The 25,975-nt window shown below is 34.7% G+C and overlaps 5 protein-coding genes and 1 long non-coding RNA gene across 6 annotated transcripts; 4 read left to right on the forward strand and 2 right to left on the reverse strand.

Annotated features, from left to right (window-relative positions):
• Positions 1-552: 552 nt before the first annotated feature.
• Positions 553-1,539, reverse strand: LOC107479384 (uncharacterized). Its single transcript, XM_052258419.1, has 4 exons — positions 1,460-1,539; positions 987-1,376; positions 846-911; positions 553-756 (listed from the first exon to the last, which is right to left on the reverse strand). Exons 2-4 carry the CDS (start codon positions 1,125-1,127, stop codon positions 553-555), a joined length of 411 nt encoding a protein of 136 aa, XP_052114379.1. The 5' UTR covers positions 1,128-1,376; positions 1,460-1,539.
• Positions 1,159-4,891, reverse strand: LOC107479382 (uncharacterized). The gene is made up of 9 exons (XM_052258420.1): positions 4,736-4,891; positions 4,375-4,642; positions 4,197-4,293; positions 3,945-4,072; positions 1,971-2,055; positions 1,747-1,879; positions 1,460-1,638; positions 1,294-1,376; positions 1,159-1,169 (listed from the first exon to the last, which is right to left on the reverse strand). Exons 1-9 carry the CDS (start codon positions 4,889-4,891, stop codon positions 1,159-1,161), a joined length of 1,140 nt encoding a protein of 379 aa, XP_052114380.1.
• A 1,733-nt stretch (positions 4,892-6,624) lies between these two features.
• Positions 6,625-7,470, forward strand: LOC107479381 (uncharacterized). The gene has a single exon (XM_016099521.1). The coding sequence runs from the start codon at positions 6,625-6,627 to the stop codon at positions 7,468-7,470; it is 846 nt and encodes a 281-aa protein (XP_015955007.1).
• A 54-nt stretch (positions 7,471-7,524) lies between these two features.
• On the forward strand, positions 7,525-8,712 carry LOC107479380 (uncharacterized). The gene is made up of 2 exons (XM_016099520.1): positions 7,525-7,537; positions 7,640-8,712. The coding sequence occupies exons 1-2, from the start codon at positions 7,525-7,527 to the stop codon at positions 8,710-8,712; spliced, it is 1,086 nt and encodes a 361-aa protein (XP_015955006.1).
• Positions 8,713-8,792: 80 nt separating this feature from the next.
• Positions 8,793-9,326, forward strand: LOC107479378 (uncharacterized). The gene has a single exon (XM_016099519.1). It carries the CDS (start codon positions 8,793-8,795, stop codon positions 9,324-9,326), a length of 534 nt encoding a protein of 177 aa, XP_015955005.1.
• A 3,632-nt stretch (positions 9,327-12,958) lies between these two features.
• LOC110279266 (uncharacterized) lies at positions 12,959-13,623 on the forward strand. Its single transcript, XR_008007346.1, has 2 exons — positions 12,959-13,292; positions 13,454-13,623. It is a non-coding gene; the product is annotated as an uncharacterized LOC110279266 (long non-coding RNA).
• Positions 13,624-25,975: the final 12,352 nt, after the last annotated feature.

Genomic DNA, 25,975 nt, shown 5'->3' on the forward strand with positions numbered 1-25,975 from the left:
AGTAGGAGAGCAGGCGTCCTTGAGCCATACAGCATCTGCATATACTTAACTGATACCTCTACCAATGAATCTGCATAAGTCTTCTATCTCTTTATTTTACATATAATCTATTTTCTTATTTTTATTTTCTAAATCCATAAACCATTTTCATCTGCCTAACTGAGATTTGCAAGGTGACCATAGCTTGCTTCATACCAACAATCTCTGTGGATTCGACCCTTACTCGCGTAAGGTTTATTACTTGGACGACCCAGTACACTTGCTGGTTAGTTGAACGGAGTTGTGAGAATAAACAGTGCCCTAAGAGTAATTATATGCTAAAGCTCAAAAGATAGAAATCACAATTTCGTCCACCACCAACCGAAAACATTAATGGTTGGTATAAGTCAACCATACATTATTCAAGCTAATGACATAGCATAAGGCAAACCACAAAGCTGAATACAGAAGATCCAACGACAAAACTTAGGTAATCATTATATATTAGACACACAATCTGGTCCGTCGGTGCAACCGCTAAGGCCTAGATTAGTTTATTACATAGCAATGACACTACTCATCATGAATCTCGACAATAGTTGCAGTGGCACCCTCTGTCACTTTCCTGCATTTGGATGATGATGATGCACGGGCAGAATCGGGGTACACGTCGATCAGCTTCTTAGACCACCCACCAGTGATAATTTTATCATTTGGAGTTGAGAATCCATCATTTGTTCCCTGGGATAAAGTCTCAACAGAGGGAGAGGTTGTACCCTGAAAATCCAAACGGGTTGCTATAACACATGTTTTAAACATGATGTATGTATAACAGATGTAGAGAAATATTTGTTCTGCATTTATACCTTTGGGGTCTCAGCAGAGTCAGTGTTCATGCTCAGCAGTTCAGAGTTCTCCATACCCATATTATGCTGCATGGCATAGGCAAATTAAACATACAACTCAAATACAAAGACAAACACGGAAGATTAGGAGGATTTTGTAACCTCGTCAAATCTAGTCTTCGCAGTAAATTTTGTGATAACAGAGTTGTCCGCACAGAGCTTAGTAACAATTATCCTACATGGTTGGAATGCATTAAGATCTTCCATTTTCACAGATACTTTGAACAGAAATTTCTTTCCCATCAGTGAGTTAAGCTCTGTTGGATATTCCTCGTTAACTCCACCCTACAGATGCAAAACAGAAATTACAATGGCTTCAAGAAAGTGTGTGATAAAGAAGATTCAAAGCCGGAAAAAATGCATAATACCCTGGTTAGTTGTGCGAGTCTGAGATCGGATGCGGATATACCAAGGAATTTGGACACCTCCTTATCGTACAGTAGGAAAGAAGCCGTATCGGTCTCATCAGCAACTCGCATGTTTATGCTAAACCTGCATACCATAACATGACTCGTATCCAGATAGAAAGTAGGACATTAATGCAGAACATGTAAACAAATTATGATAAGATATACCTTGGAGTGTGAGACGATGGGTATGTCTCACACCTAGCACAGTGGTATGAGTTCTCGGCTTCTTGTAAAGAATGGAAGCAATGCTTGCAACTCTTGTACCACCACCCATTCTTAGGATCAATGGATATAACCGTGCCAATAGTGACAAAGAGCCATTCTGCATGTTTGGTTATATTAATCTAGTAATCTAATAATATAGCAATTCATTACATATATCAATTTATGATATTTATTATATATAACTGAAACCAGGGTCTGGAGACAACAATGATTGAATGCATGTGCACCTCAATTGAATCCTTCAGCTCGGAGATGGGCTTATAAATGGAATGGTTAAGTAGGTCCTCTTCGAGTGAATATGTCGGCTCTCCCGGTATTTGAGAAACTTGAGTTGTAGCAGGTACACCTGATATTATGACACTGGAAGTGTACCAGTATACAATATGTGAAAGTTGTATACATGTCGAGCTACTCACTGGTAAAATAAGGTATGAGTCCGAAATTAAAATACCTCTTGCGAAAATCCTTTACCTCTTGAAAATCACCGTTGATGTGCAGAATGGAATTGTAGTTGGTGTTTGATATACCCATTGTACCTGTGTACAATCAAGTCAGCGTATAAGAACTTCTGCCATCTCAGGGCTACATATAATGCATTGAAATCGAGCCTTGAAACATCTCCGGAACAGTGAGATGGCTTTCACTTGAAAGGACCATAACCTATAACAATTAATTTTTTTCTTTAAATTAAGGATGAGAAACCCAACTCCCATGAATGATCCACGGCAAATCCTTCCCCGTATTTGTGCCCATGTTCTCTTGTCACATCCACCGGTCTAGGTTCAAGCTGTTGCCATCCGTGGTGATTGACATGGCCTGAGTGTTGTGGCGCCGAGTAGGGTTGCCACTTGCCATGATTTTCTCTAATGGCCGTGCTAGATAATTATGGGGATAAAACATGGTATGGGAATTTTGTCCTTAGAATAAGAAGTGAATCTCGAATAGAGAAACAAATGTGTTGCTCACAGCACGCACAACGCACTGAAGTTCAATTGAATCAATGCAGGTTTGTCTAATACAGCTAGGTTAGGGCAGTTGCATCATCTGGTTTTTTGGGGTTTGAGTTTTGTCATGTTTTTTAACCAAAAATACCACTTGCTTGTTGTTTTGGTAGATAACATCTAGTATTAGAGAATTGAATTGTTGAGGCCCGAAGAAAATAAAGGCCTTCCATTTTTACTTATATGAAATACATTAAGCAATAAAAAAAATGAAAATATAGTTATGTTAATGCTGATTTCAATTGTTGCCTTTATAATAAGTTACTTATTCTGCAGGATTATAAATATAATAGTTAATAAAGAATATATCATAATTAAGAGTAAGATAATGTACAATACAACATGTCATAATGAGGATCAACGAAGGATAATCATTTTTATCTTATAGCAATTTTGTTTAGTTGAATCTAATAATTTATTTTTATTCATTTTTTACTTTCAACTGTTTTTCAGTATTTTAGTTTTGAATACTAAGGGTTTCAAAAGTATCTTCCTTTTTTTTATAAAAGGAGAAAAATTGAATAAGAATAATGAATTTGGTACATAAGAGTTTTGGAACAAAATGTAAAAATTAAACAATAATGAAAATTATGGAATTTTTTGTATAATTTTTATGATTTGAAAAAAAAAATCAGGTTTATTATTGTAATGAAAACTTGATTATATCTTAGCTTTAGATTTTTTAGTGTTTGTGTTGTTGATTCATAAACTTTCTTGGATGGGACTTTAATATTAAATTATTTTGATCACCACTTCATTATATAATTATACTATAAAGTATTTATTATAATTAAATCATATTTTTAATTTTATTTTATATATTGCAATGTTTTAAAAAGTAAAATTACATATTTTTATTCTTATGATCTAATTTAATATAAAAAGTTTATATTAAGTACTTAATCTACTAATATTTTAGTATTAAATATTTTCCATTAAATTTATCATATCCGTGAGATGCACTGGGACTTCTCTAGTAGTATATAAAAATCCAAAGTAGATAGAAGTGTCCATTAAATTTAGTATAAACAAAAAAAAAATATAAAATGAGAAACTTTTCATGAAATTAAATATTTTGTTCATTAAATTTAATTAAATTATATAGATTTCATTAAATTTAATTAAATCAGATAGATTTCATTAAATTCATTATTTTATTCATTGTTTACCGTAGTTACATAAAATGAGGAGATTCTGTTACATAGTATACTTTGAACTTGTACATTTTCTTCATTGTGATAAAAGATATTCACATCTTTGCTTGTAATTTTTTAATTATGCATTCTTTTTATTTTGTTATGGGTCTTTTGGCTGAACCAAGATTAACTCAATCATATATATACTGTAAACCTAATTAGATGTCCAGGATAGGCTTAAAGTATGTTACTTGACACAGAAAAATTCAGAATCAATACGTGACGAACCTTTAAATAGGTTAAACTTCGCAAATTGTATAATAAGTATATATTCTGAGGTTGGTGTCTCTTCCATATGCTTTACCAATTTAGTTACAAATTCTTCCCACAAAGTACATCGAATGGTACCATTTTCTCTGTAGACACATTTAACAATTAATTAGTTCAAGAATCAGTCGATTAGTCAATATACATAGAAACAAAGTTGCACTAAATTATATGTTTTTAAAAAAATTGGACAGGTAAGAACGTTCTACTAACCTCAGGTCATCAAGTTCTATGACAATGTAAATGGACTTCTTTCCATTCTTTGTGAATTCAATAATGTCACCCTTAGCAGTGAGGAGCCCAATTAAATCTAAAAAATAAATACGTGAGTAATAATTCAGGATTGATTTTGATATAGGAAAAAGGAGACAACATATTAGGAGCTTCATACCAATTAAATGGGACTGAGCATTGGTGTGGTTAAGTATTACTTCATTGGGCACAAAGCAAAAAATATGTGTAAGGAATAGAGGATCCTGAACCACCCTAAGCTGGGTATCTCTCTTAAAATATATTCTGCTAACATGATTGGTGGCTTTGTACTTGAGGTCATTCTGAGCAACTGAAAAATTGGAGATAGTGTATATTTTCCCTTCGGTAAGGTCGGCCTCAAATAACCTCCTATGAGGGTTTCGAATTGAACATTGGATCCGATCTCCCTATGTGAAAATAGTTGCATGATTATTGTAACACATACACCATATAAATTAATGATATTGATTACAATTGAGGTCTCGGTGTTGGTAGCTTACTTGATTATCCATGACCACCAGCTCCAGCATTGGCTTTTGAAATTTCTGCTCAGCCGTAGATAGAGTCCAAATCTTAATCAAACGCACCTTGATCCTATAGGTCAAGTTGTCATGGGATGCATCAATGTCCTTGACATTGTTGAAGGTGCTAGCCATGATGTTTGTTGCAATTTGCAGGGAGGCCGAAAAGCAAGAGAGATTGGTATAAGTGGGGAAAGGAGGATGTTGATAAAACGAACCGGAGTGGTTAATTTATAGAAGCGAGGAGTGTGACACAAACGGAAGGCACGAACCTTGTTGTAAAAGGAGTCAAAAAGAAGAGGACAAAGTTGTGCATGTTACCGTAACCATGCATGCCGCCATTTGAGGAAGAGTTCGTAACATAATAATTGAAACCATGTCAAGCATGTAAATTTAAAGCAGTGCAGTGTAAATATTAGATTAGAAGAGTATGGTGAGGTACATCATTCAAGGTTACATACACCGTAGATTATACCTTGCAAACACATTTATAGATGTCTAGATGTACATACTTACCAAGTGTTTAAATGTATGTCGCACTTAATACTTGAAACAATTGTAGGTCAGGTGAAATAATCAACAAACTTAAAACTGAAATCATGTCTGAACTCACTAGGATGCTGGACATGTGCAATCCTCTTGCCAAGAGTTTTCGCTTTGCTCGAGACAGGTTCACTGATAGCGAGCCTTCAGAAATTAAAATGAGGTTGATTAGGAAGCGAAAAAAGAATGGAAGAGTGTACAACTTACCCACTGCGTCTGAGGTTGCCATCCTGATAGTAGGTGACATTGACGACTCAATCCTTGATAGAGATATTATTATTTAGTCCACAGCAAATAAGTTGCAAAGAATAGATGTTCTACACCCGTTGTACTTGGCTCTTCAATATCCGTTGATATTTCCATACGGTGAGGATGGATTCAGGACAGGTATTCAGACATCTACTAGATATGACCTGAATGGTATAAAGAAACGTAAGACGATAAGTATGAGAGAGTTTTTTTCATACCGTATACAGATGAGGTTCAATGAGTCCCCAATCATGTTACAATCTATGAGGTTGTTCCAACAATTTCTGGTCGATGCGTACACGATGATTGAGGCTGAACGGCTTAGTTTTATCAGACATAACCAACCCAAACTAAGGGTGGACAAATATATTGCACTGCATGAGTCATTGGTTAGGGGAGAGGCAAGTGCTGTTGCAACTGGACAGAGGATTATACTACCGAGTAGCTTCACTGGCGGTCCTCGGTACATGTTCAACAATTGCAATGATGCATTTGCGATTTGCAAATATGCAGGTTATCCTAGCTTTTTCATAACAATTACTTGCAATCCTGAATGGGATGAGATAAAACGTTCGTTAAAAGACACAGGGTTAAAAGCACAAGACCGTCCTGACATTGTATCGAGGATTTTTAACCTAAAGCTCGGTCAGTTGATAGCTGACTTCAAGCATGGTCAATTCTTTGGCAAGATAACGGCATGTAAATTTAATGAAATCTATTATGTTATACATGTATCAAAATTAAAGCCTAACAATGAGTTGGTCTCTACAGACGTCTGCACGGTAGAATTCCAAAAGCGGGGACTCCCACATGCGCACATACTGCTGTTCATGCATCCTCTATCCAAGCCTAAGTCACCAGATGATATTGACAAACTAATCTCAGCTGAGATTCTAGACAAGATCAAGAGGCCAAAACTTTATGGGGCAGTTGAAAAGTACATGGTCCATGGCCCGTGTGGCAAGTATAATAGTAAAAGCCCCTGAATGTTGAACGGTCGGTGCTCAAAGTATTATCCCAAGCCCTTTAGATCAAGGACAATAATTGATGATGGTGGGTTCCCCAAGTATAAGAGGATGGATAATGGTCGGATAGTTACAAAGAATAATACGGCCCTCGATAATTCATATATTGTACCATACAATCCATCACTACTACTGAAATACAGTTGCCATATAAATGTTGAGCACACCTGCCAAACGTCCGCAATAAAGTATTTGTTTAAGTATGTTCACAAGGGCAATGATCGGGTAACTGCTTCTTTCTACGAAACCAATGTAGACGGTGAGTCTGAACAAGTGGTAGATGAGATACGCAACTATTATGATTGTCGGTATATCTCAGCCTGTGAGGCAGCTTGGCGCATTTTTGGGTATGACATCCAACAGAAGGAACCTTCGGTCATCAGGCTTCCTTTTCATTTGCCAAATGAACACCTTGTTATATTCAGGGATTACGAAAACATTGTTGATGTAATAGATAGGGTTGATGGCAAGCTAACAAAGCTATTGGCCTGGATGCTTGCGAATAGGTTGTTTCCTTATGGTCGTACTCTTACATACAGTCAATTTCCTAACAAATTTGTATGGAAAGATGACATATCCATGTGGATGCCAAGGAAACAAGGATTCTCCATTGGTAGGCTTTCGCATGTTCCCCGCGGCAACGGCGAGGATTATTACCTGCGACTTTTGCTCAACATACAAAAGGGATGCCTCAGCTATGTTCATTTGCGCACAGTCAACGGGGTTGTGTATGGTACCTTCAAGGAAGCATGCTATGCATTAGGGTTATTGCAAGATGATAAGGAATTCATTGATGCTATAATAGAAGCAAGCACGTGGGCCTCTGGAAACTACTTGCGTGACCTGTTCGTGGTGCTCTTACTATCTAACAACGTTGTAAGACCCGAGGTTGTTTGAGAGCAGTGTTACCATGTATTGTCCGAGGATATCTTATTCTATCATAGAAAAAATATGCAGTGTGCAGGTATGGTCGTCATTAACATGATTTCTTTGGTAAATATGTTGTATGATGGTTCAAATCTCTATTTGTAACAGATCGGTATCATTTTTTCATTATTTTTATTAGATCTTGAACTTTCACCGGAACAAATTATGAACATGACACTTGCAAAAATTGAGGACAAGCTTCAGGGTAATGGAAGATCTCTTAAAGAGTTTGACAAGATGCCTTACCCAAGTTCGGACGTTATTGATGGCTTAGAGGATCGACTCCTACTAGATGAGCTGAACTTTGATGTCGATGCCCTAACTAAGGAGCTTAACAACAACCTATCTAATATGAACATAGGTCAGAGAAAAGCATTTGATGTCATCATACAGGCAGTCAATGGTAACGCCGGAGGATTCTTCTTTGTTTATGGCTGCGGTGGTACCGGTAAGACGTATCTATACAGGACTCTATCAGCTGCAATTCGAAGCAAAAGGGGCATTGTACTGAATGTTACATCCAGTGGGATTGCTTCTTTATTGTTTCCAAATGGACGCACAACTCATTCAAGGTTTAAGATACCGCTGGAGTTGACAGAGGACTCAGTATATTGCATTAAGCAAGGTACATCTTTGGCCAAGTTGATATGCAAAGCTAGACTTATTATATGGGATGAGGCACCAATGCTCAACAAACTTTGCTACGAAGCACTCGACAAGTGCTTTCGTGACATCCTGAGCTCAGAACCATATTATAATGCAGAATTACCTTTTGGAGGTAAGGTCGTGGTACTAGGAGTTGACTTTAGACAGATTCTTCCAGTCATTCCAATGAGCTCCCGTCAGGATATTGTTCATTCAGCTATCAATGCTTCGTATCTATGGCAACACTGTACTATTCTAACCCTGACAGTGAACATGCGTTTAACTATTGGACCAACAGATAAAGCTGTGGATGATGTTATTGAGTTCTCAAAATGGCTGTTGGATATTGGGGATGGCTTGGTTGGGGATTCTATGGATGGGGAGTCAGAGGTGCATATTCATCCTGACATATTGATACATGATTCAATTCATCCCTTTGATGATATGGTTGAGTTTGTATACCCTAACCTCTTGGCTAATATTATTCAGCCATCGTACTTTAAACATCGATCCATCCTTGGTCTTACATTAGAGGTGGTCAATGAGGTAAGGTGGTCAATGAGGTGAATACGCTCATAATGGATCGTTTGGAAGGGGATGAAAAAATATATTTAAGCTGTGATAGTTTGTGTGTTGAGGAAGGAAACATGGAGTCAGACTTGGACACAATTACACCGGATGTTCTTAATGCTATTAGCTGCTCTGGTTTGCCCCCACATCAACTAACTCTAAAAGTAGGTGTGCCAGTCATGCTATTGCGCAATATTGACCAGTCCAACGGTCTATGTAACGGGACAAGATTACAAGTACGGAAACTAGGAAATCATGTTGTTGAGTGCATGACGTTAACAGGAAACAAGGTTGGTCAGGTAGTCATAATACCGCGAATGGATATGATTCCTACCAACCAAGGTCTGCCGTTTAGGTTTCAGAGGAGACAATTCCCAATTATTGTGTCCTTCGCAATGACGATTAATAAGTCACAGGGACAAACTTTGATCACGGTTGGGTTGTACTTGCCAAGGCCAGTTTTTTCGCACGGCCAGCTGTATGTTGCATTATCAAGAGTAAAGTCAAAGAATGGACTCAGAGTGTTAATTCAGAATAACAAATGCAAGGTGGCCACTTCGACAATCAATGTGTCTACAGGGAAATATTTGGAAATATCCACTAGACGGTAAAATCGATAACTATTCACATTCATGTCATAGTGAAATCGTCGAATTGTTAGGCTATTACAGGCAATATCTACCTTCAAATTTGTCCTACTTGCTAATCCAATCTACAAAATAAATGAGAAACTTATAACTCATACTTTGTGAAACACTGCTAAATGTAAGACACGAACATACATTTGTCATATTCTCAAAATAATTACTCGCGAATGATTTTCTAGACCGATGCCGTGCAACGCACGGGCTAATGCACTAGTTAGATTAGAAGAGTATGGTTGAATCAATGTGTGGTTGTAAAGACCCAGAGACAACAACTCAGCAGTCACGTTTCGTGCCTGATCTGAATGTACAGAAAGTTGATGGCTCTTGTCGTGTATTGTTAGTTAGTAGTTGCAGATTTTATAGGTATGAAACCCCGATGGTGATTGATTGAGGCGTGCATGGTGTTTTGTCCGCATTAACATGGCACAGGCTTGGATATCATAAGTTGTTATCTACCTCAGTACACAAATTCTTCCCGTCTCAACATGGCTATTTAAGAATCATATTATTGCACTTATGACTTAGGTAACCTTCCATGTTTTAATGTCTATACTAATACTAATTGCATTCTGACTCAACAGCGTTGGACACCATTGTCATTTCCTTCTATGCTTATGAATATCTCACGTTTGTAAGATATTTATTATTTATCTGCATTTGAAGTTTGAGCACTACATGAATTTCTTCTATGTAGAGTGAATATATAAAGTTTGAAAACTTTATTCTATGTGGTAACTCATATAAGGTTTAAACCTTCACTTTTTCCAAAGTATAGTTAATTAGTCTAACTCCATTAACCATGTATAGAATCTAGATAATTCTAATCATATCTTGACTTAATCATAAGAATTTTTAACATAAAATTTTACTAGTTTGACTCCGTACAATTTAATCTAATCATAAGAACTTGATTTAAGGATGGGAAAAATTGCTCACAGAATATCTGATTGCAGTAAATTAACTATCTTGAACAAAAGAATGTAAATTTAAAGAATACTATTGTAAAATTTTGTAACATTTTGTTTTCTTATTTTATAGTTATATTAGATGATAAATTGAAACTGGAAAATTAATTGATAGAAATAAATACTGGAGATTCAAAACCAAATAACGACGTCTGGTAGAAAATATATTTGAAATTGTGGCCAAATGGGTTTGGGACATAACAAAACGCCTTTTTAGAACTGGGATTAATAACTTTCAATTACACCAAAATAACCAGTTTGTTTACAACTAAACCAAAGACATAAACAGCTGTTTGCAAGTGGGAAACTGATCCAAAACAAACATGAACTGAGACACATCGCTAGATACGTAGAATAGTAACGAACATGGTGGTCTCATCTTGCACGGGGACACTGAGACGCAGAACACTGCCGCACCTAAGACCATTGACAATGGAAAATTTACGCCAACCCCTAGTAACGAATGCCTCAGATGATCTAGGACTCCTCCAACGAAGCTTCATGAGTATAGGTGGCTTATGCAGTTGACGAATATGAATAAAGTCAAGCCTGGAAGGAAATGCTTGGGCCGCAAAAGCCGAAGGAATAAGCTGCAGACAGATAAACTTCCAATTTAGATTTAGACTCCGTAAGAGAAACATGGAGAACTAACAAAAAAAATAATGTTAACATGATGCAGATCTAAAACTTACCAATGAGTAGTGTTTGGACTGGTATTCAGTTATAACCCTCACTATGCTATAGAGCTCTTCCCCAGGGAGAGAATCCGGAGGCGACACGTTGAGGTTCGGATCTGGCGGAGGGGGGCTGTTCAGATTGGGTGAGATGGGTGCAGCACAGTTAAGATCACCAACACTGATATTTGATGTGTTAGGATTAGAGGTTGGTAATATGGATGGAAGGAGGGGCCCATTTATTTGGGGAGGAGTAGGGAAGACCGTCATTGAAAGCACTTGTTTGATTGGATCGTGAGGTGGCTGAGCTACAGCATCATCAGAAGACGAAATCGTTGTGTTATTATATGCAGCCTCCATCCCCGAGTAAGCATTGGGTTCAACAGGATTTGAGACATTAAAAACAGAGTGAGGTATAAAATGACCACTCTGCAGCACAAAATCTGAATTAGGGTGCAAGGTGGCTTCATTATGCACAACTTGGGGTGATTTTCCTAGCTTGGATGAAACCGTATCCTGGTTGAGTGGGCTTGCCGCTGAGGTGTCTTCGGAGAGTGATATAGTTTCATCAATAGCAATGGTAGGTTTGATGTCGACCCTTAGCTTGAGGGGTGGAAAGCAGAGACCTTTGGCCACCATATTGTGGTCTTTTACTTCGATAATGAGAAATTTCTCCCTACCAACGTAGCACACTTTGAGCCAACCACCTTCTTTGAGGCCATAGAGTGTGACTAAGCTGTTGTAACCAGCAACAATAATAGCAGTGCGGTGACACTTCTCAATAACAACATCAACCTCATTTCCAGCAAAGTCATAGAAAGTCATGAAGTTTGGAAGCCCGCCCTTGAATCTCCTGAAGAAGATGGAAGGGATCTCACACATGTCCTGCAAGATGCTTTTTAAATGTTAGAAGACAGATGAACTTTGATGTATGGATAAATAATCAGGCCTATTGATGGGTACGCTATCAACTGAATATCGGGCTAACTATTTCCTTACCAGGTCAGGGTTGATCTCGATATAGAAATAACGCCCTTGGTCGTGGAAGTTGGATGCAGCCATGTCGACCCTCTAATGCGGATTTGTAGTAGCTGCAGATCCGGTGAACCACAATAAAATAGAAGGTATGTAACGGTTTGCTTTAGCTTTGGAGCTCAAGAAATGTAATGTAATGTACTATAATAGAGATGGAATAAGAAAGACGGCCTGAGATGACCAACTTAATGAGAGACGAAAAAAAGTGGATTGATATTCTTATAACAATGAGCATAGGATAGGATGGAGCCATGGAGGTACCGGGATTGTGAAGTGCCCTTTTATTGACTCATTAAACGACACATATAAGCCTTGGGAGCATGTTCTTCAGTTTGGAAATCATCACATCTAGAATGGCGTGAGGAGGCCAGGGGGATTCACTTCCCGAGGCATGTATCTCTTCAAAAGATTAAAAGTGAATAAGGACAAAAATAACATGATGATTAGGATGGCATGGTTAGTACATGAGGTATGGTATCATGAATGTAAAGGGGCATAGCCGTTTCAATGAAATAAACAATGTATGTATGGGAAGATTGCATTATAATAATCCATCCATGTATGTATTTATCTATGTATTTTCGTATGTTATAGGATAGGATAGGATGGGAGAAGTAGGAATTAACTAGGAGTAAGCCACGTCGAAAATCCACTATTGGAGAAACCCTCTTTTCAAGGGATGTTATAGGATGCAATTCAGGTGACTTATCTCCAACAAACTTTTATCACCAGTTTTGTATAAATAATTGAAGCTTGAATATTGATAACATAAATAAATTAATAAATAAATAAATACATAAATAAATATAAATATAAAATATCAAACATGAATTAATATATAATATATAATTGTATAGTATAGCTGTATTTATAACGGTTAAATTAACACTATTACCTATGCCACCTTGACAGCCACTTCCATTCGATAATTGCATGATCTACTTTGACTTTGGGTTTCTCCTGTTCCAACCCCTTTAACCCAAAAAAGAGAATAGCTCAAGTGGTGCTCTTTTCAAATTGCTTCTTTATCTCTTTGCCATCGTAGCTCATTTGCTCTGATCTTGGATATCTTTTATCAAAAGGTGAATTGACTAACCATTATTTTTTCATGTGATAGCTATTTGTGTGATTTTTCCCGCCAAGCAATCCCTTATTTTATATTTTGGCCGTTCCAAAATTTTTCCCCACGAGATTGGTCATACCTTGAGCATAGTTTTGTTTCCCACCATCGCACAAACATCATTTGGGTTTACTAGGTAGGTCATGCGAGATAGTTTGATGTTGGATATGCTGCTTAACAGTGTGTTAGCTTTAGCACCCTCCGTGCGGTCAGACTTTTTTCGTTGTTGATGATTCGAAAGACTTTGCTGTCTCATGATGACATAACTCTTTCTCGTGTGCTCGGTTTATGTTTCAGGGAACATGTCCACCTTTTGCGTTTAAGGAATTGCATACAGACGCATTTTTTTGTTTGTGTGGACTCATGTTTGGTGCATTTCTTTACTTCATGATAAAAGCGTATGCTCTAGAGATTATCGTATGTGATTCATGTACAAGTTATTTTAGTAACAACGAATTTTATTTTCAGGCCATCGTTGTTCTTTCCTGCATTTTTAGTAGGCAATTTCTGGCTGAATTACCGGATGAGGTTGAATTTGTTGATTTCTCCAGTTGTCAATTCACCATGTTGCTCTGAAAGACTCCTTTTCTTTATCTAATAGTGGGAGAATTGACTCAATTAATTCATGCCTTTAACATCAAGGCTAGATGTTGGTTTTTTCTGGCTTATGTCGATAACGCCGAGTTCGTTATCATTCATGTGTTAGATGCGAATGCATGTTACGCCGATGCTAGACTGTCCTTGCACGAGCCTTTTATTGTTGGTGAACTATTGGGGATATTTATAATTTTCCGCCTTATTTTGTACGCGCATTGGGTGATGATGAGGATTTGTTACTATCCGATGTGTTCCACTTTAATTTGGCTTCTCCTATATATTCCAATGGTGATACATACACCATCCAGTTGGCATCTACCATACAAAATATGCCAATACTGTGTTTACTTCTCGAGTTGTATTTAACCTCTGTAACTGCCTTTGCTATAACATCTTCTGATTATCGTGCTTTCGCTTCAATGCTTGGTCATTATTCAGTTGCATACCCCGAAATACTACCCAGCTTGCTATCAAACCGTGAGGCTGTTGTCGTTGACAAAATGATTACTAAATACCAAACTGATGAGTATATTCTGGTGAGATTTTCTTCAACGGTTCCGTGTTTATGTGTATGCTTTCCTTTTGGTTTTCATCCTTTATATCTATATCTAGGTAGCCACAATATTTTCTTCAATCTTAAAAGATTTTGTTTCATTTGTTTTGTAAACCCTTCCGATCAGTTTTGTTCAAAGGGCTTTCTGGGTTAGGCCTGATCAAGTCGACAAGCCCGGGGCGTGTTACATGGTCGATGTTCGCTCTAAACCCAGTCGGCTCTGAGAATGTTATTTTGGAAAGGGTTGGAGGCCTTTTTGTCAGCAGCACATGCTTCAAACAGGGAGCATCATCAAGCTAACTGTTTATTCGCTCAAGAACTGGCGTGTGCATTGCCATGTCTCATGTATTTGATATTTTGTTTAGTAAAACCGAATTTTGTGTTTCCAACATGAAGTATGGATCTTGGTATTTTGGAAATGTGTCAATTTAATTTTCAGACATTATACGCGTTAAATTATTATAACAAATTATACTGATGGTGAAGCTATAGTAGTTAAGATGATATTAAATCCACATCCAGTATAATATATCTTTATTTTTTAACAAAAGTTATGAGAATGCTCTATATTAATTCGGAAGTGATTGTGCTACAATAATATTAAAAAATATTTAATTATATTGGTTCATGTATATCATAAGCATAATATTATACAAGTATATAACTTTTACATTTTTCCTTTTTTGTGTAGTTCGGATACTCATCATCAGTATTATATAAGAAAATTAGATAAATTATAATTTCCAAAAATTTTGAATTCTTTCAAATAATTTTTTTTCTCTTCACAGTTTTCTACAGTTCGACTACTCGCGATTAAGAACCGTTTTTTTACCCAAAACTAAAGTAACTTGATTTAATCATGGACGTAACAAAAAAGTGAAACCATGTAAAGAACTTGGCATAGTTTTTTATAATTTCATTGACAAATAGTGTTAGTATTTTATTCACGTGTTGACAGATGTGACCACCGTGTTCAACTAATTTACTGAGTATTCAAACTGAGCTGTCTTGCACCTAAAAGAGTGTTAGTATTTTGGGTTATCATTTATGCTTTCCGGAATAATTCATAACAACTTTGAGTAATTACCTCGGCCTTATTATGCAGAAGAACTGCTAGTCTTTTTTTTATTTTGTTAAATAATCTGCGTAAGGTGACAAAGAGCTGTATTCGATTAAATTGGATAATCATTTGGGCCACCGTTCCGATACTCTGATTTAGATTGTGAATCTTGTGTCCACATTCTTTACCATATGATGGGTCGTATCCTACATTTTCGGCCTAATGCAGCAACGGAGACCATTCGGTAAAATCTGAAAAAACTTTCATTAAAAGAGATTTACACAGCTCACCTTTCATGAAAATCACAACATATTGTTAACTCTTTGTGCATAGTGTGACTTGATCACTCTAAATAAATAGCAATATGGCTAATTCGTCCGTTCATGGGATACAAAATCGGGTTTTGACTGCAGGTTCTGATCGGGTGCAGGGTTTTCGGTCGTTCACGTACTGATCGGGTCCATGCTCAAAGCTAGAAAAAAATAAATACCTGTTTCAGTCATTCGCTAGCATCACAGCTTACGTAGATTATTTTTGAATCCAAGTGTAACTCATTACTTATGCATATGCATATATCTGTATTGGCCGCTACTTACATTGGGGCTGATATAGGTAGTATATGCATAACCATTTGCAAATTTTATAATAACGGCAGAAACTCACCTGCAGTCGACTGCAGGTAAAGTTGCTCCTGGATGGCTGACACGTGTTACTATATGGTTTAAAAAAAATCGGTTTATTTTATATAAATGGTTTATTTAAAAAAATCGGTTTGAATTGGACCAAGCAATTACTTTTATTTCCTTCTTCTTCGTTTCGCACGTAAAATTCGTTCTCTTTTAATCTCTTTTTCAGAACTAATATGAAACTTTCAATTAAGTATGTTCCTTTTATTTATATTTCTTAATCAAATTTATTATTTCAAATGTATTTCTTAATTTATGTTTTTATTCATTCCTCTGTGAATGATGAAAATTATTTAATAAATACATACATATTTATGTCATCACACTATTTTGATGTTCAGGATCATAAATGCCAAGATAATTCATGGCAATTTCATGTAATGAAAGACAAAAATGTAATTATGGTATAACGTAGACTAGTTGATAGCATGAGCATTGTTGAAATTTTGGCATGATCTCTTTCATATTTGTCATATGTCTCTTTAGTTGGTGATGTTATAGTTTATTGTGATGATATGATGGTAGTTTAATTGTATGAGTTAGGTCCTTTTTATTTGGTTGAATTTTTTCTATGGCTATCCTATTCTTGATGGCAATGTCAAAATAAATATTTTCATTAGTTGTTCTTTTTTTTCTCTATTTTTGAACCAATTTTATTTTGAAAAAATTTATTAAAATTTTTTGTTGTAGACAAAATTAATAATATTATGTTCAATTATTTAAGGAGACCAAATTAATATTTTGATTAGATACTTTTGTTTTATTGAAAATAAATTCTAATTTCATTAAAAAATAAATTCTAGTTGATAAGTAAAAACACAAAAACGTGCATGACAGTGAAATCATAATTTCTAGACAAGTAAATTATAGTCTTATTATCTTAAAAAAATAATTTATTTATAGAATAATATTGAAAAATCAACAATAATTTGCATGAAAATAGTTTATTAGTAAAATAAAAGTTAATTGATTGATTACCATAAAATTTAATTTAACGATAAATTTGCAATTGAACATATTTTTACAGCTTAATTTAAAATCTGTTTACAGCTTAATTTAAAAGCAACTGAAAATGTAAGTTATGGGAAACAAAACAAAACTCATCAAGAAAATAGAAACAGAGACACAAAAAAAGAATAGATGATATCATTTATGCCATTCCTATAAAAAAACCGTGAATTTTGTTTCTTTTTCATAATACTAAATTTTACTTTTTTGAATTTTGTTTCTTTTTCAGAATACTAAATTTTACTTTTTCAAACAATTTGTATACATATATTTGACAAAAATTAAATAAAAAAAAGTTTCAGATAAATTTAAAGAAAAATTGGTCAATATGAATGAAGAAAAAGAACATATCAAATTCATCTGTTAGGAATTTAGGAATAACACGCAGAAAAAATTTAAATTATTTTAAAAGTAGTTATTTGATCTATTCAAACCAATTTTTTTAAATAAACCATTTGTATAAAATAAATCGGTTTTTTTTAAACCATACAATAACACGTGTCAACGATCCAAAAGCAACTTCACCTGCAGTCAACTGCAGGTAAGTTTTCACCTATAATAACACCTATATTATTGTTCAGTCAAATTAAACAGCAAGCTCAAATTTAACCTCAAGTCAAGTTTTCAACGGTTACGTTCAAGGGTGAATTTAATTTTTTCCCACTATCAAACGGTGCGTACCGTCGCCTGGTTCGCAGTTAGGTATATGACCCTTCATTAATGCGAGGACCTCCTTCCCTATAAATTGTCCTCTCACTTGCATAATGCTTCCACACTCACTTGCTCTAATACTTTTATACCGGTGAGTTTTATATTTTAACTTGCTTCTCTCTCATGTGTATTGTGAGTGGGCACAGGATTCAGTGGTCCAGGAACCTTTGGACCACTTAGTGGTCTAAGTAGAAAATATGTTTTTAGAGTTTTTTTATCAATTATATCTTTAAATTCCAATACATTCTAAAACCTGCTTAATCCTTTGCTGACTTAGGCATCGGAGTGTCTTTGCAGGTACCACCCCCATTCTTTCATACGCACAAGTCGGACGGAGGCCCCCGAGTAGCAGATCCACTTGAAAGCCTCCTCCTTCATACGTTTGGGCCAACCAACGCCATCCAGCTCATTAATCTCCGGTTACCCATCGTAACAATTTTCAAATCGTGTTTCCTTGAAATTCAATCGATTGGTTTTTCAAAACAATCGATTGAATGATAACTCAATCGATTGGTTTACACTATATCACAAAACAATCGATTGAAAGTTGTAATAGAATGATAAAAAGCTTATACCAATCGATTGTTTATACTTTCCAATCGAATGAATGCCTCAAAACAATCGATTGTTGTTGTTACTCAATCGATTGAATTCACGAAAACAACATGGATTTGCCAAATAGAATCGATTGGAAAGTGATGACATTGAAGTTTTAGCCAAATTCAATCGATTGGTAATGTAATCCAATCGATTGGAAGGTGATGAAGTTGAATGTTTTGCCAATTTCAATCGATTGGTAATGGTACATAAAATTTATAAAACGTCAATGATATTTTCTTTTAAATTAATTTATAAAATTTTTTAGATTTGTGTCTTATGAAAAGTAAAAAAAATTATAGTAGAGTAAAACTTAGCTGAAAACAAATAACATAGTGTAACACACATCTTTGATCAATATTAAAAAAAATTAGCCTAATTATGTACATAAAATCCTAAAAAATACAGTTCTATCTTTTTTAATTAAGTTAGCTTTAAAATACCAATAATGCTTTTTCATGTGCTGCTTTTAATCTAAAATTCTAGAAAAAAATTGATTTAAAATATTATAATGTTATTATATTAGCACAACACTTTATTTTTGTATGATAAATATAAGTACATTTTTATATAAAGTATTTAAAGTATATAAAAATGTACTCCTATTATAAAAAAAATATTTAAAAAGTCATTAAATTTTTATATGTTATTAAAATTTAATAAATACAAGTACATTTTTATATGTTATTTTTAATTCAATGTACTAATAGGAGTTAAAATTAATTTATATTTAATAATTTTATACTAAAATTAATTTACTATAATTTTGTTTTATACTTCTTTTAGTATATTTTTTTATATTATATAGTATTTTTTCTAGTATCTTATTGTACAATGTGTAATTCGAATTACCATTTGATTCGAAATGTGAGTAATTCGAATCAATTTGATTCGAACTTCCTCCTACTCACGTGTTCCTACTAATTCGAATTGATACAATTCGAATTATACTTTTATAATTCGTTCTAAGTTGATTCGAATTACTTGTATGCAATGGTTGGGAATAATTGGAGCGGTATTGATTCGAATTATTAAGGAATATAATTCGAATAAAGTTGTTTCGAATTACATTAAAGTGTGCTTTGGTGAATTCTTGTATCAGATTCTTGTTTGGCTTATATGCGTAATAAACTTCTCTCCTTGACTTAAATACGTTTTTTACCCTCAGTTTTATATTAACTCTAAATATATTAAAAGAATTTACTCAATATATTCTAACATTTAACTAATTGCAAACACTTATCCCAAAACATATTTACAAAAATTAGAGTAGTGGTTACTAATATTTTAACAAAACTAAATTTGTGCATAACAACGTTAATTTTTTAATCAATTGGAATTATTAGGATGAATGGAGGATATAATTGGTTGTTATTTTTGTATTTGATTGTTAATAAATATAATAGATAATTGATAAAATAATAATTTATAAAATAAAAAACTATTTTTATAATTAAATAAAATATATGGAGTTGATTTGTAATTAAAATTAGTTCAAGGACTACGTAGCAATTGATAAAAAAACTCTAAAAATATGTTTTCTACTTGGACCACTAAGTGGTCTAAAGGTTCCTGGACCACTGAATCCTATGCCTTGTGAGTGGGATAAATACATATGTGAAAGCTTAGCCTTTACTCCCTTATATATAACCATTTCAGGCATGACATAATACTTAACTAAATTCTTGAATTTTTCAACATATTTTGAGGTTTTGGAATCTCTTACATCGTCAATTTCTTAATATATATTGTTAGTACCCTTTAGTCTATTTTCATGGCATCTTAATGAGAAATTAAACTTCTTTTAATGTGTCATTTATATTCTTTAATTATATTAGACGTATTACGTGTGTGTATATATATATATATATATATATTACAAAATTTACAATTTGTTCTTATATGTTTTATTTATATATATGTATCCAAGATTGCAAGAACTGGACCGGTCAATGAACTGGTAGAGTAATTTTTTTACTGATTTAATAGTTCGACCGGAGTTCAACGGGTTTAATTAAATATTAAATAAAATTATTAAAATTTAAATATATAATTTCAAATATTTAAAAAATATCATCAATCATCAATAAAATTATTTTAAAAATTTTAGCATAACACCAACAACTATTGTCAAAATTTATCAAAATTCAAGAGAGCAGTAAAACACCATAACAAAATTATGCCAGATTCCTGAAATCAACCATCAACAATTATTCCAATTTCAAAGAAATTATAAAAACAAAAAATTTAACACAGAGGCAGCAACAAGCCAATAACACTATTTCCTCCTAAGTTCTCGCAAGTAATCAGCAATCATAATCAATCAGCAACAAAAGTATAACACAAGAAAATCTTTCAAAATAATTTTTTATAATTCAAACATAGAAAAAATCAGAGAATCCAGAAATAAAAATTATACAATTAATTCAAATTTGGCCATCATACCACCATCAACACTAACCCAAAAGTCAAAACACAACAAATAGAGAAAAACAACTCATCCTAACTCAGAACACAACAAACAGAAAAAGAAACAGCAACCAAGAATCAGATTTCAGTAACTCAATAAAATTAATAAAATAAGCAACCATAAAATGAAGCAAACATAGATTTGAATCATTAAAATATAGAAACTTAAATTCATAGAAATTAACAAAAGAAAAAATGAAGCAGAATTCAACCAAATGATATAAAGCCATATAGTAAATTCAATCTAGAATTGTGGCAATGTTTCTATTTTGAATCAATAGCAGCAAAACAACAATTCACCAAAACAAATACAATAGGTTGGATCTAAACATCAATCTCAGTCAAATTAATAAATTAAACAATTGAATTTATAAGTCAATCTTTAGTAGAATTAATTCAATAAGAATAGACTGAATTGAAATAAAAATTTAAAATATTAATATCTCAAAATTTAGCAGAATCATCAATAATACATCATATGCATGTTTAGAATAAATTTGAAATTTTAGAGGGATAGAGTCAGGGAAATAGAATCAGGGAGTGTTAGAGACTGAGACTTGAGACCTGAGAGGGTTGAAGGCTTGAAGCAGAGAAGAAGAGACTTGAAACTTGAGATCTGAAACCTGCGATGGTTGAAGCAGAGACTAGAAACTTGAGACGCGACAAAAGGTAACCGCTTTGACTGCGAGACTCCATGCGAAAAAGAGAAGCCACGACGGAGAAGCAATGACGGTGAGACACGGTGCAGAGCATAGAAGCAGAAATAACGTCAGCGAGGAGGGGAGAAGGAGAAATGATGAGGAGGAGAGAAGCGGCGAGGACCCACAACAAGGATCCGAGAAGCGGCGATGACCCACGGCGAGGAGCAGGGAAGCGGCAATGACCCACGACGAGGAGCAGCGAAGCGGCGCGACCCACAGCGACCAAGTGCTCTCGAACAGAGAGGGCGACAGATAGAGAAAGGAGAAAAGGGTTCGGTAATGAGTTCGAGCTCTGAAGTGGGATGGTGTGTGGTGGAGGTCATTGGAATTCGAAGAGAGGAGAGGATTGTGGGTTGCAAGGGCTGCTCACTTCTCAGAGAAGATAGGAGAAATGAGTGGCTTCAATTGGTGTTTGGTGATTTAGGGTTCAGCTTCAGCACTTGCCTTTCCTTTTTTTTCAACACAAAACGGCGACGTTTTAGAGTGATATTTCCGAACTGGAAACCCTCTAAAAAACTGGACGGTTTTACTGGTTTACCAGTTAACCGTCGGTTCGACTGATTTTTTACCGATTTTTTGCCAGACGTTTTAGAGTGTGATGATTATTATCATATGCATAGTTATTGTTAAACTTATTATCGTTATTTTCATCTCCTCCTCCATGTGGATTCTTGTGTTACATGTAAAATTGTGTCTACTCATTTATATTTAATTTTACTAATTTCTATAACTATCTATACTTATTTATTTTAACATTTATTCCTATTCTTATTCTAATTGATCCAACCTTTTTTTTCGTTCTGGTTTATGGAAACACCATCATAAAAATGGTCTTCATGTTTCTAAAACCTGATAGGGTTTATATGGTTCCCATCTTATATTTTCAATTCAGTACCCGGGATATATGTATAGTCTCGATATTCGAAGATACATGGATTATTATAACGATTTAACTATAATATTACGTATTTGTATTATTTTACTGGTTAATTAAAAAAGTTTGTTTTGAAAAAAATAACAATTTAAATTTTTTTAATTAAAAAATTAACAATTTAAAATTTTAAAATTATCCAAGATATGTATAAAACATCTTTATACGTCAATATAATGTTTTGGACAATATTTTTTTTTCAAAGAAAGTGATAATTCATATATTTCAATAAATGGAATACATGTCTAAGGTGGATTAAGCACAGTAAAAGAAGGAGATAAACCCAAATGTCTTAAACACAACATTAAGAGAAAGAAGAAATGAACTACACTTGTGACATCATTGAAACTTTTCTGTCATGGCCTTAACTTCCGTCGCTACTTGATATGGTGAGATGATGATGTTCTCAAAGACCCTAGCATTTTTTGCTCTCCAAATCTTCTATAGTAGTATCGATGCAAGTGCAACCTTCTTCTTACAACTCACTTCCTTCTTCAATTCATTCAAGAGCCAAGACTACCATTTCCATAATTGATTTGGGGGAATTGGTGAAATCCAGTTTCTGAGGCTGATTTTAGACCAAGAAAGTTGAGCTACAGAGCATGATAAAAGACAATGAAAGATACATTTCCTTGGTTGTTGATAGTTAGGGCAGTAGTCTTCAATGGACGAAAATCGTTGCTTGAGTTTACTTCTAAGGCAGACCACCGTGGAGTGCTTTTTAAAGGAATATTTTAACCTTCTTCGGGCATGGTATCTTTCATGTTGCTTCCCATGTTTCTTTTTTGTTGCAGATTTTTGGGAGTTGATATAATGGGGATGGTAAAAGTGAAATGCAACTCGGTACCTCAAAGAAACAAAATAGTGACCATTGTCCTCCAACTTCCAGGTAATTTTATCTTCATTATCACTTATCTCTGTCTATAGAATAGCACTTGCAATTGCTTGTGAGATTTTGTCTTTGATTAATTGCTCCTTCCATTGTCTATTGCTAGCATATAATTGGTTAACCCAGAATAGATTTGAGTATGTGTTAGGCTGGTAGTGCACTATAATAAGATTAACATTCTCCAACCACGGGTCTTCAAATATTCTCACTGAACTTCCCCTTCCCAGAGACCAAAACACCCCTTTCTCGAGAACCTTCCTCCATTCTAATAGACTTCTCCAAGCCCAGGAAGGATTCTGACCGATGTCTACCTTTAGAAAAGACGAGTACCTGAAATACTTGCCCTTATAAATTTTGTACACTAAAAGTGTGTCTTTGTCATTAATCTCCAGCCCTATTTTGCAAGCATCACAAAATTAAACACCTTTAAATCTTTGAATCTCATTCTTTCTTGCTCTTTGTGTCGACAAACAATGTCCCATATAACCCAGTGCTGTCTCCTTTCATCATTTTTCTAGACCCACCAAAATTATATGACTTTTTTCTGAATGACTTCTATTAGAGAATCTAAAAGTTTAAAGCAACTCAACGTATAAATTGGAATGGCAGTAGCCACTGCCTTAATGAGGAGCTCTCTTCTGCTCACTGATAATAAATTCCTTTTTCAAACCTGCAGTTTCTTCACAAACTTGTCCCGAATGTAGTTAAAAGACGCCTTCTTAGATCTCTAAATCACAGACGGTAGCCCTAAGTATTTGTCTTGCCTTCCCACATGAGGAACTTATAGGATGTGAGCTAGATAATTTTGGGTATGTTCTGCGGTGTTCCAACTGAAAAATACTACTGACTTGGAAAAATTAACAACCTGACCGCTCAAGTTACCATAGGTCTGTAAGGTATGCATAAGATGTTGGCATGTTGTATCTAATGTTTAATAGAACATAATAGAGTCATCTGCAAAAAATAAGTGGCTAAGCGAAGGGCATCTACTGTTAAGCTTTTGACCTGAAATCTCTTGTCTATATTCTCCTCTATGTAGCAAATGGAATAGTCTCTTTGCACAAATTATAAAAAGATAGGGAGAGAAGGGATCACCTTGTCGTAACCTCCTACATGGTTTGAAGAAACCATGAGGTTGTCCTTCTATAGTAATAGAATAGGATACAGTAGTCACACATTCTTTCATCTAATCAACCCATTTTTTATAGAAACCCAATTATTCCATAACCTCCCACACAAAACTCCATTCCACCTTATCATATGCCTTGCTCATATCAAGCTTGAGGGCTAAATTATAATTACCAAATCTCTTATTCTTTAGGAAATGCATGTATTCATGGGCAATAAGAATGTTATCACTAATCAACCTTTCCTTAATAAATCCACTCTGATTATTACTAATTATCTTATTCATAACATTTTGCATGCGATATACTAGGACTTTAGAGATTACCTTATAGAAGACACTACTGAGGTTTATTGGCCTTATCTGGGTCATCGTCTCTACCATAGGAACTTTTGGAATGAGACAAATTTGAGTATGATTTAGGAATCTCAGCATTTTGCCATGAATCCATATTTACCGGGGGCCGAGAAAGGATTAATAAAAAAAAACAGCAGCCTTGATTTCACTTTCTGTTACTCTTCTTATGAAAATCCTATTAGTTCTATCATCTACCTTCCTTCGAATAGAGTGAATGTCCTCCTTTGCTAACCGAGGGTTAGATGATGAAAACAGCTCATGAAAGTAGTCTTGAGCAACTTGAACTATGCCCTCTGGATCTGTTTTAAATGAACTGAAGCTATGTTATAGTCTGTGGATCTTGATTTTTCGATTTTATGCTGAAATTTAGAGTGAAAAAATTTAGTATTCTGATCTCTCCATTTCAGCCACTGAATTCTTGATTTTTCTTTTCAGTACCTTTCTTCCATCTCATATGCATCTGCCAAATCCTCCTCCAGAGTATGAATTACTTCTCTATCTGCATTGTTGCCTTTAGCTTTCTCTGTGACCAGCTTCACCTAAAGATCAACAATAGTTTTTTGTGAGTTACTGGGGTTGGTCTTTTGCCAATCAACAAGATAGTACCTGCATTGTTTCAGTTTGCTAAGTAGTTTGTACATTGGAGAACCTGAAACGCCATATCTTCATGCCTCTTTCACAATATCCAGCACCTCTTCCTTCCCACATAATCGCTCTTGAAAGCGGAATTTCTCTTAGTTTTCCTTCCTTTCATGTCTGAGTTAAAAAGAATAGGGCAGTGGTCTGAACCCATATCTTCTAGATACATAATGAAAGCTCTTGGATAATCATTGATAAACCACTATTTTATGGTTTATCTTGTGCTCAATTGAGTGGTTTTTATCAATTCTTTACACACTTATTCATATAATTTGCATGAGTTTACATTTTTCCTTCCAGATTTTGTGCTATGATTGAAATCATGCTTCTTTGGCCTTATATTTGCTAATTATTAATCCTCTCTTATTACCATTTGATGCCTTGATATGTGTGTTAAGTATTTTCAGAGATTACAGGGCAGGAATGGCTCAGAGGATGGAAAGAAAGCATGCAAAAGTGGAAGGAATACAAGAAGTTGAAGAAATTGCTAAGCTG

The sequence above is a fragment of the Arachis duranensis genome, chromosome 3, assembly GCF_000817695.3.
Source record: "Arachis duranensis cultivar V14167 chromosome 3, aradu.V14167.gnm2.J7QH, whole genome shotgun sequence".
NCBI classification, from domain to species: domain Eukaryota; kingdom Viridiplantae; phylum Streptophyta; class Magnoliopsida; order Fabales; family Fabaceae; genus Arachis; species Arachis duranensis.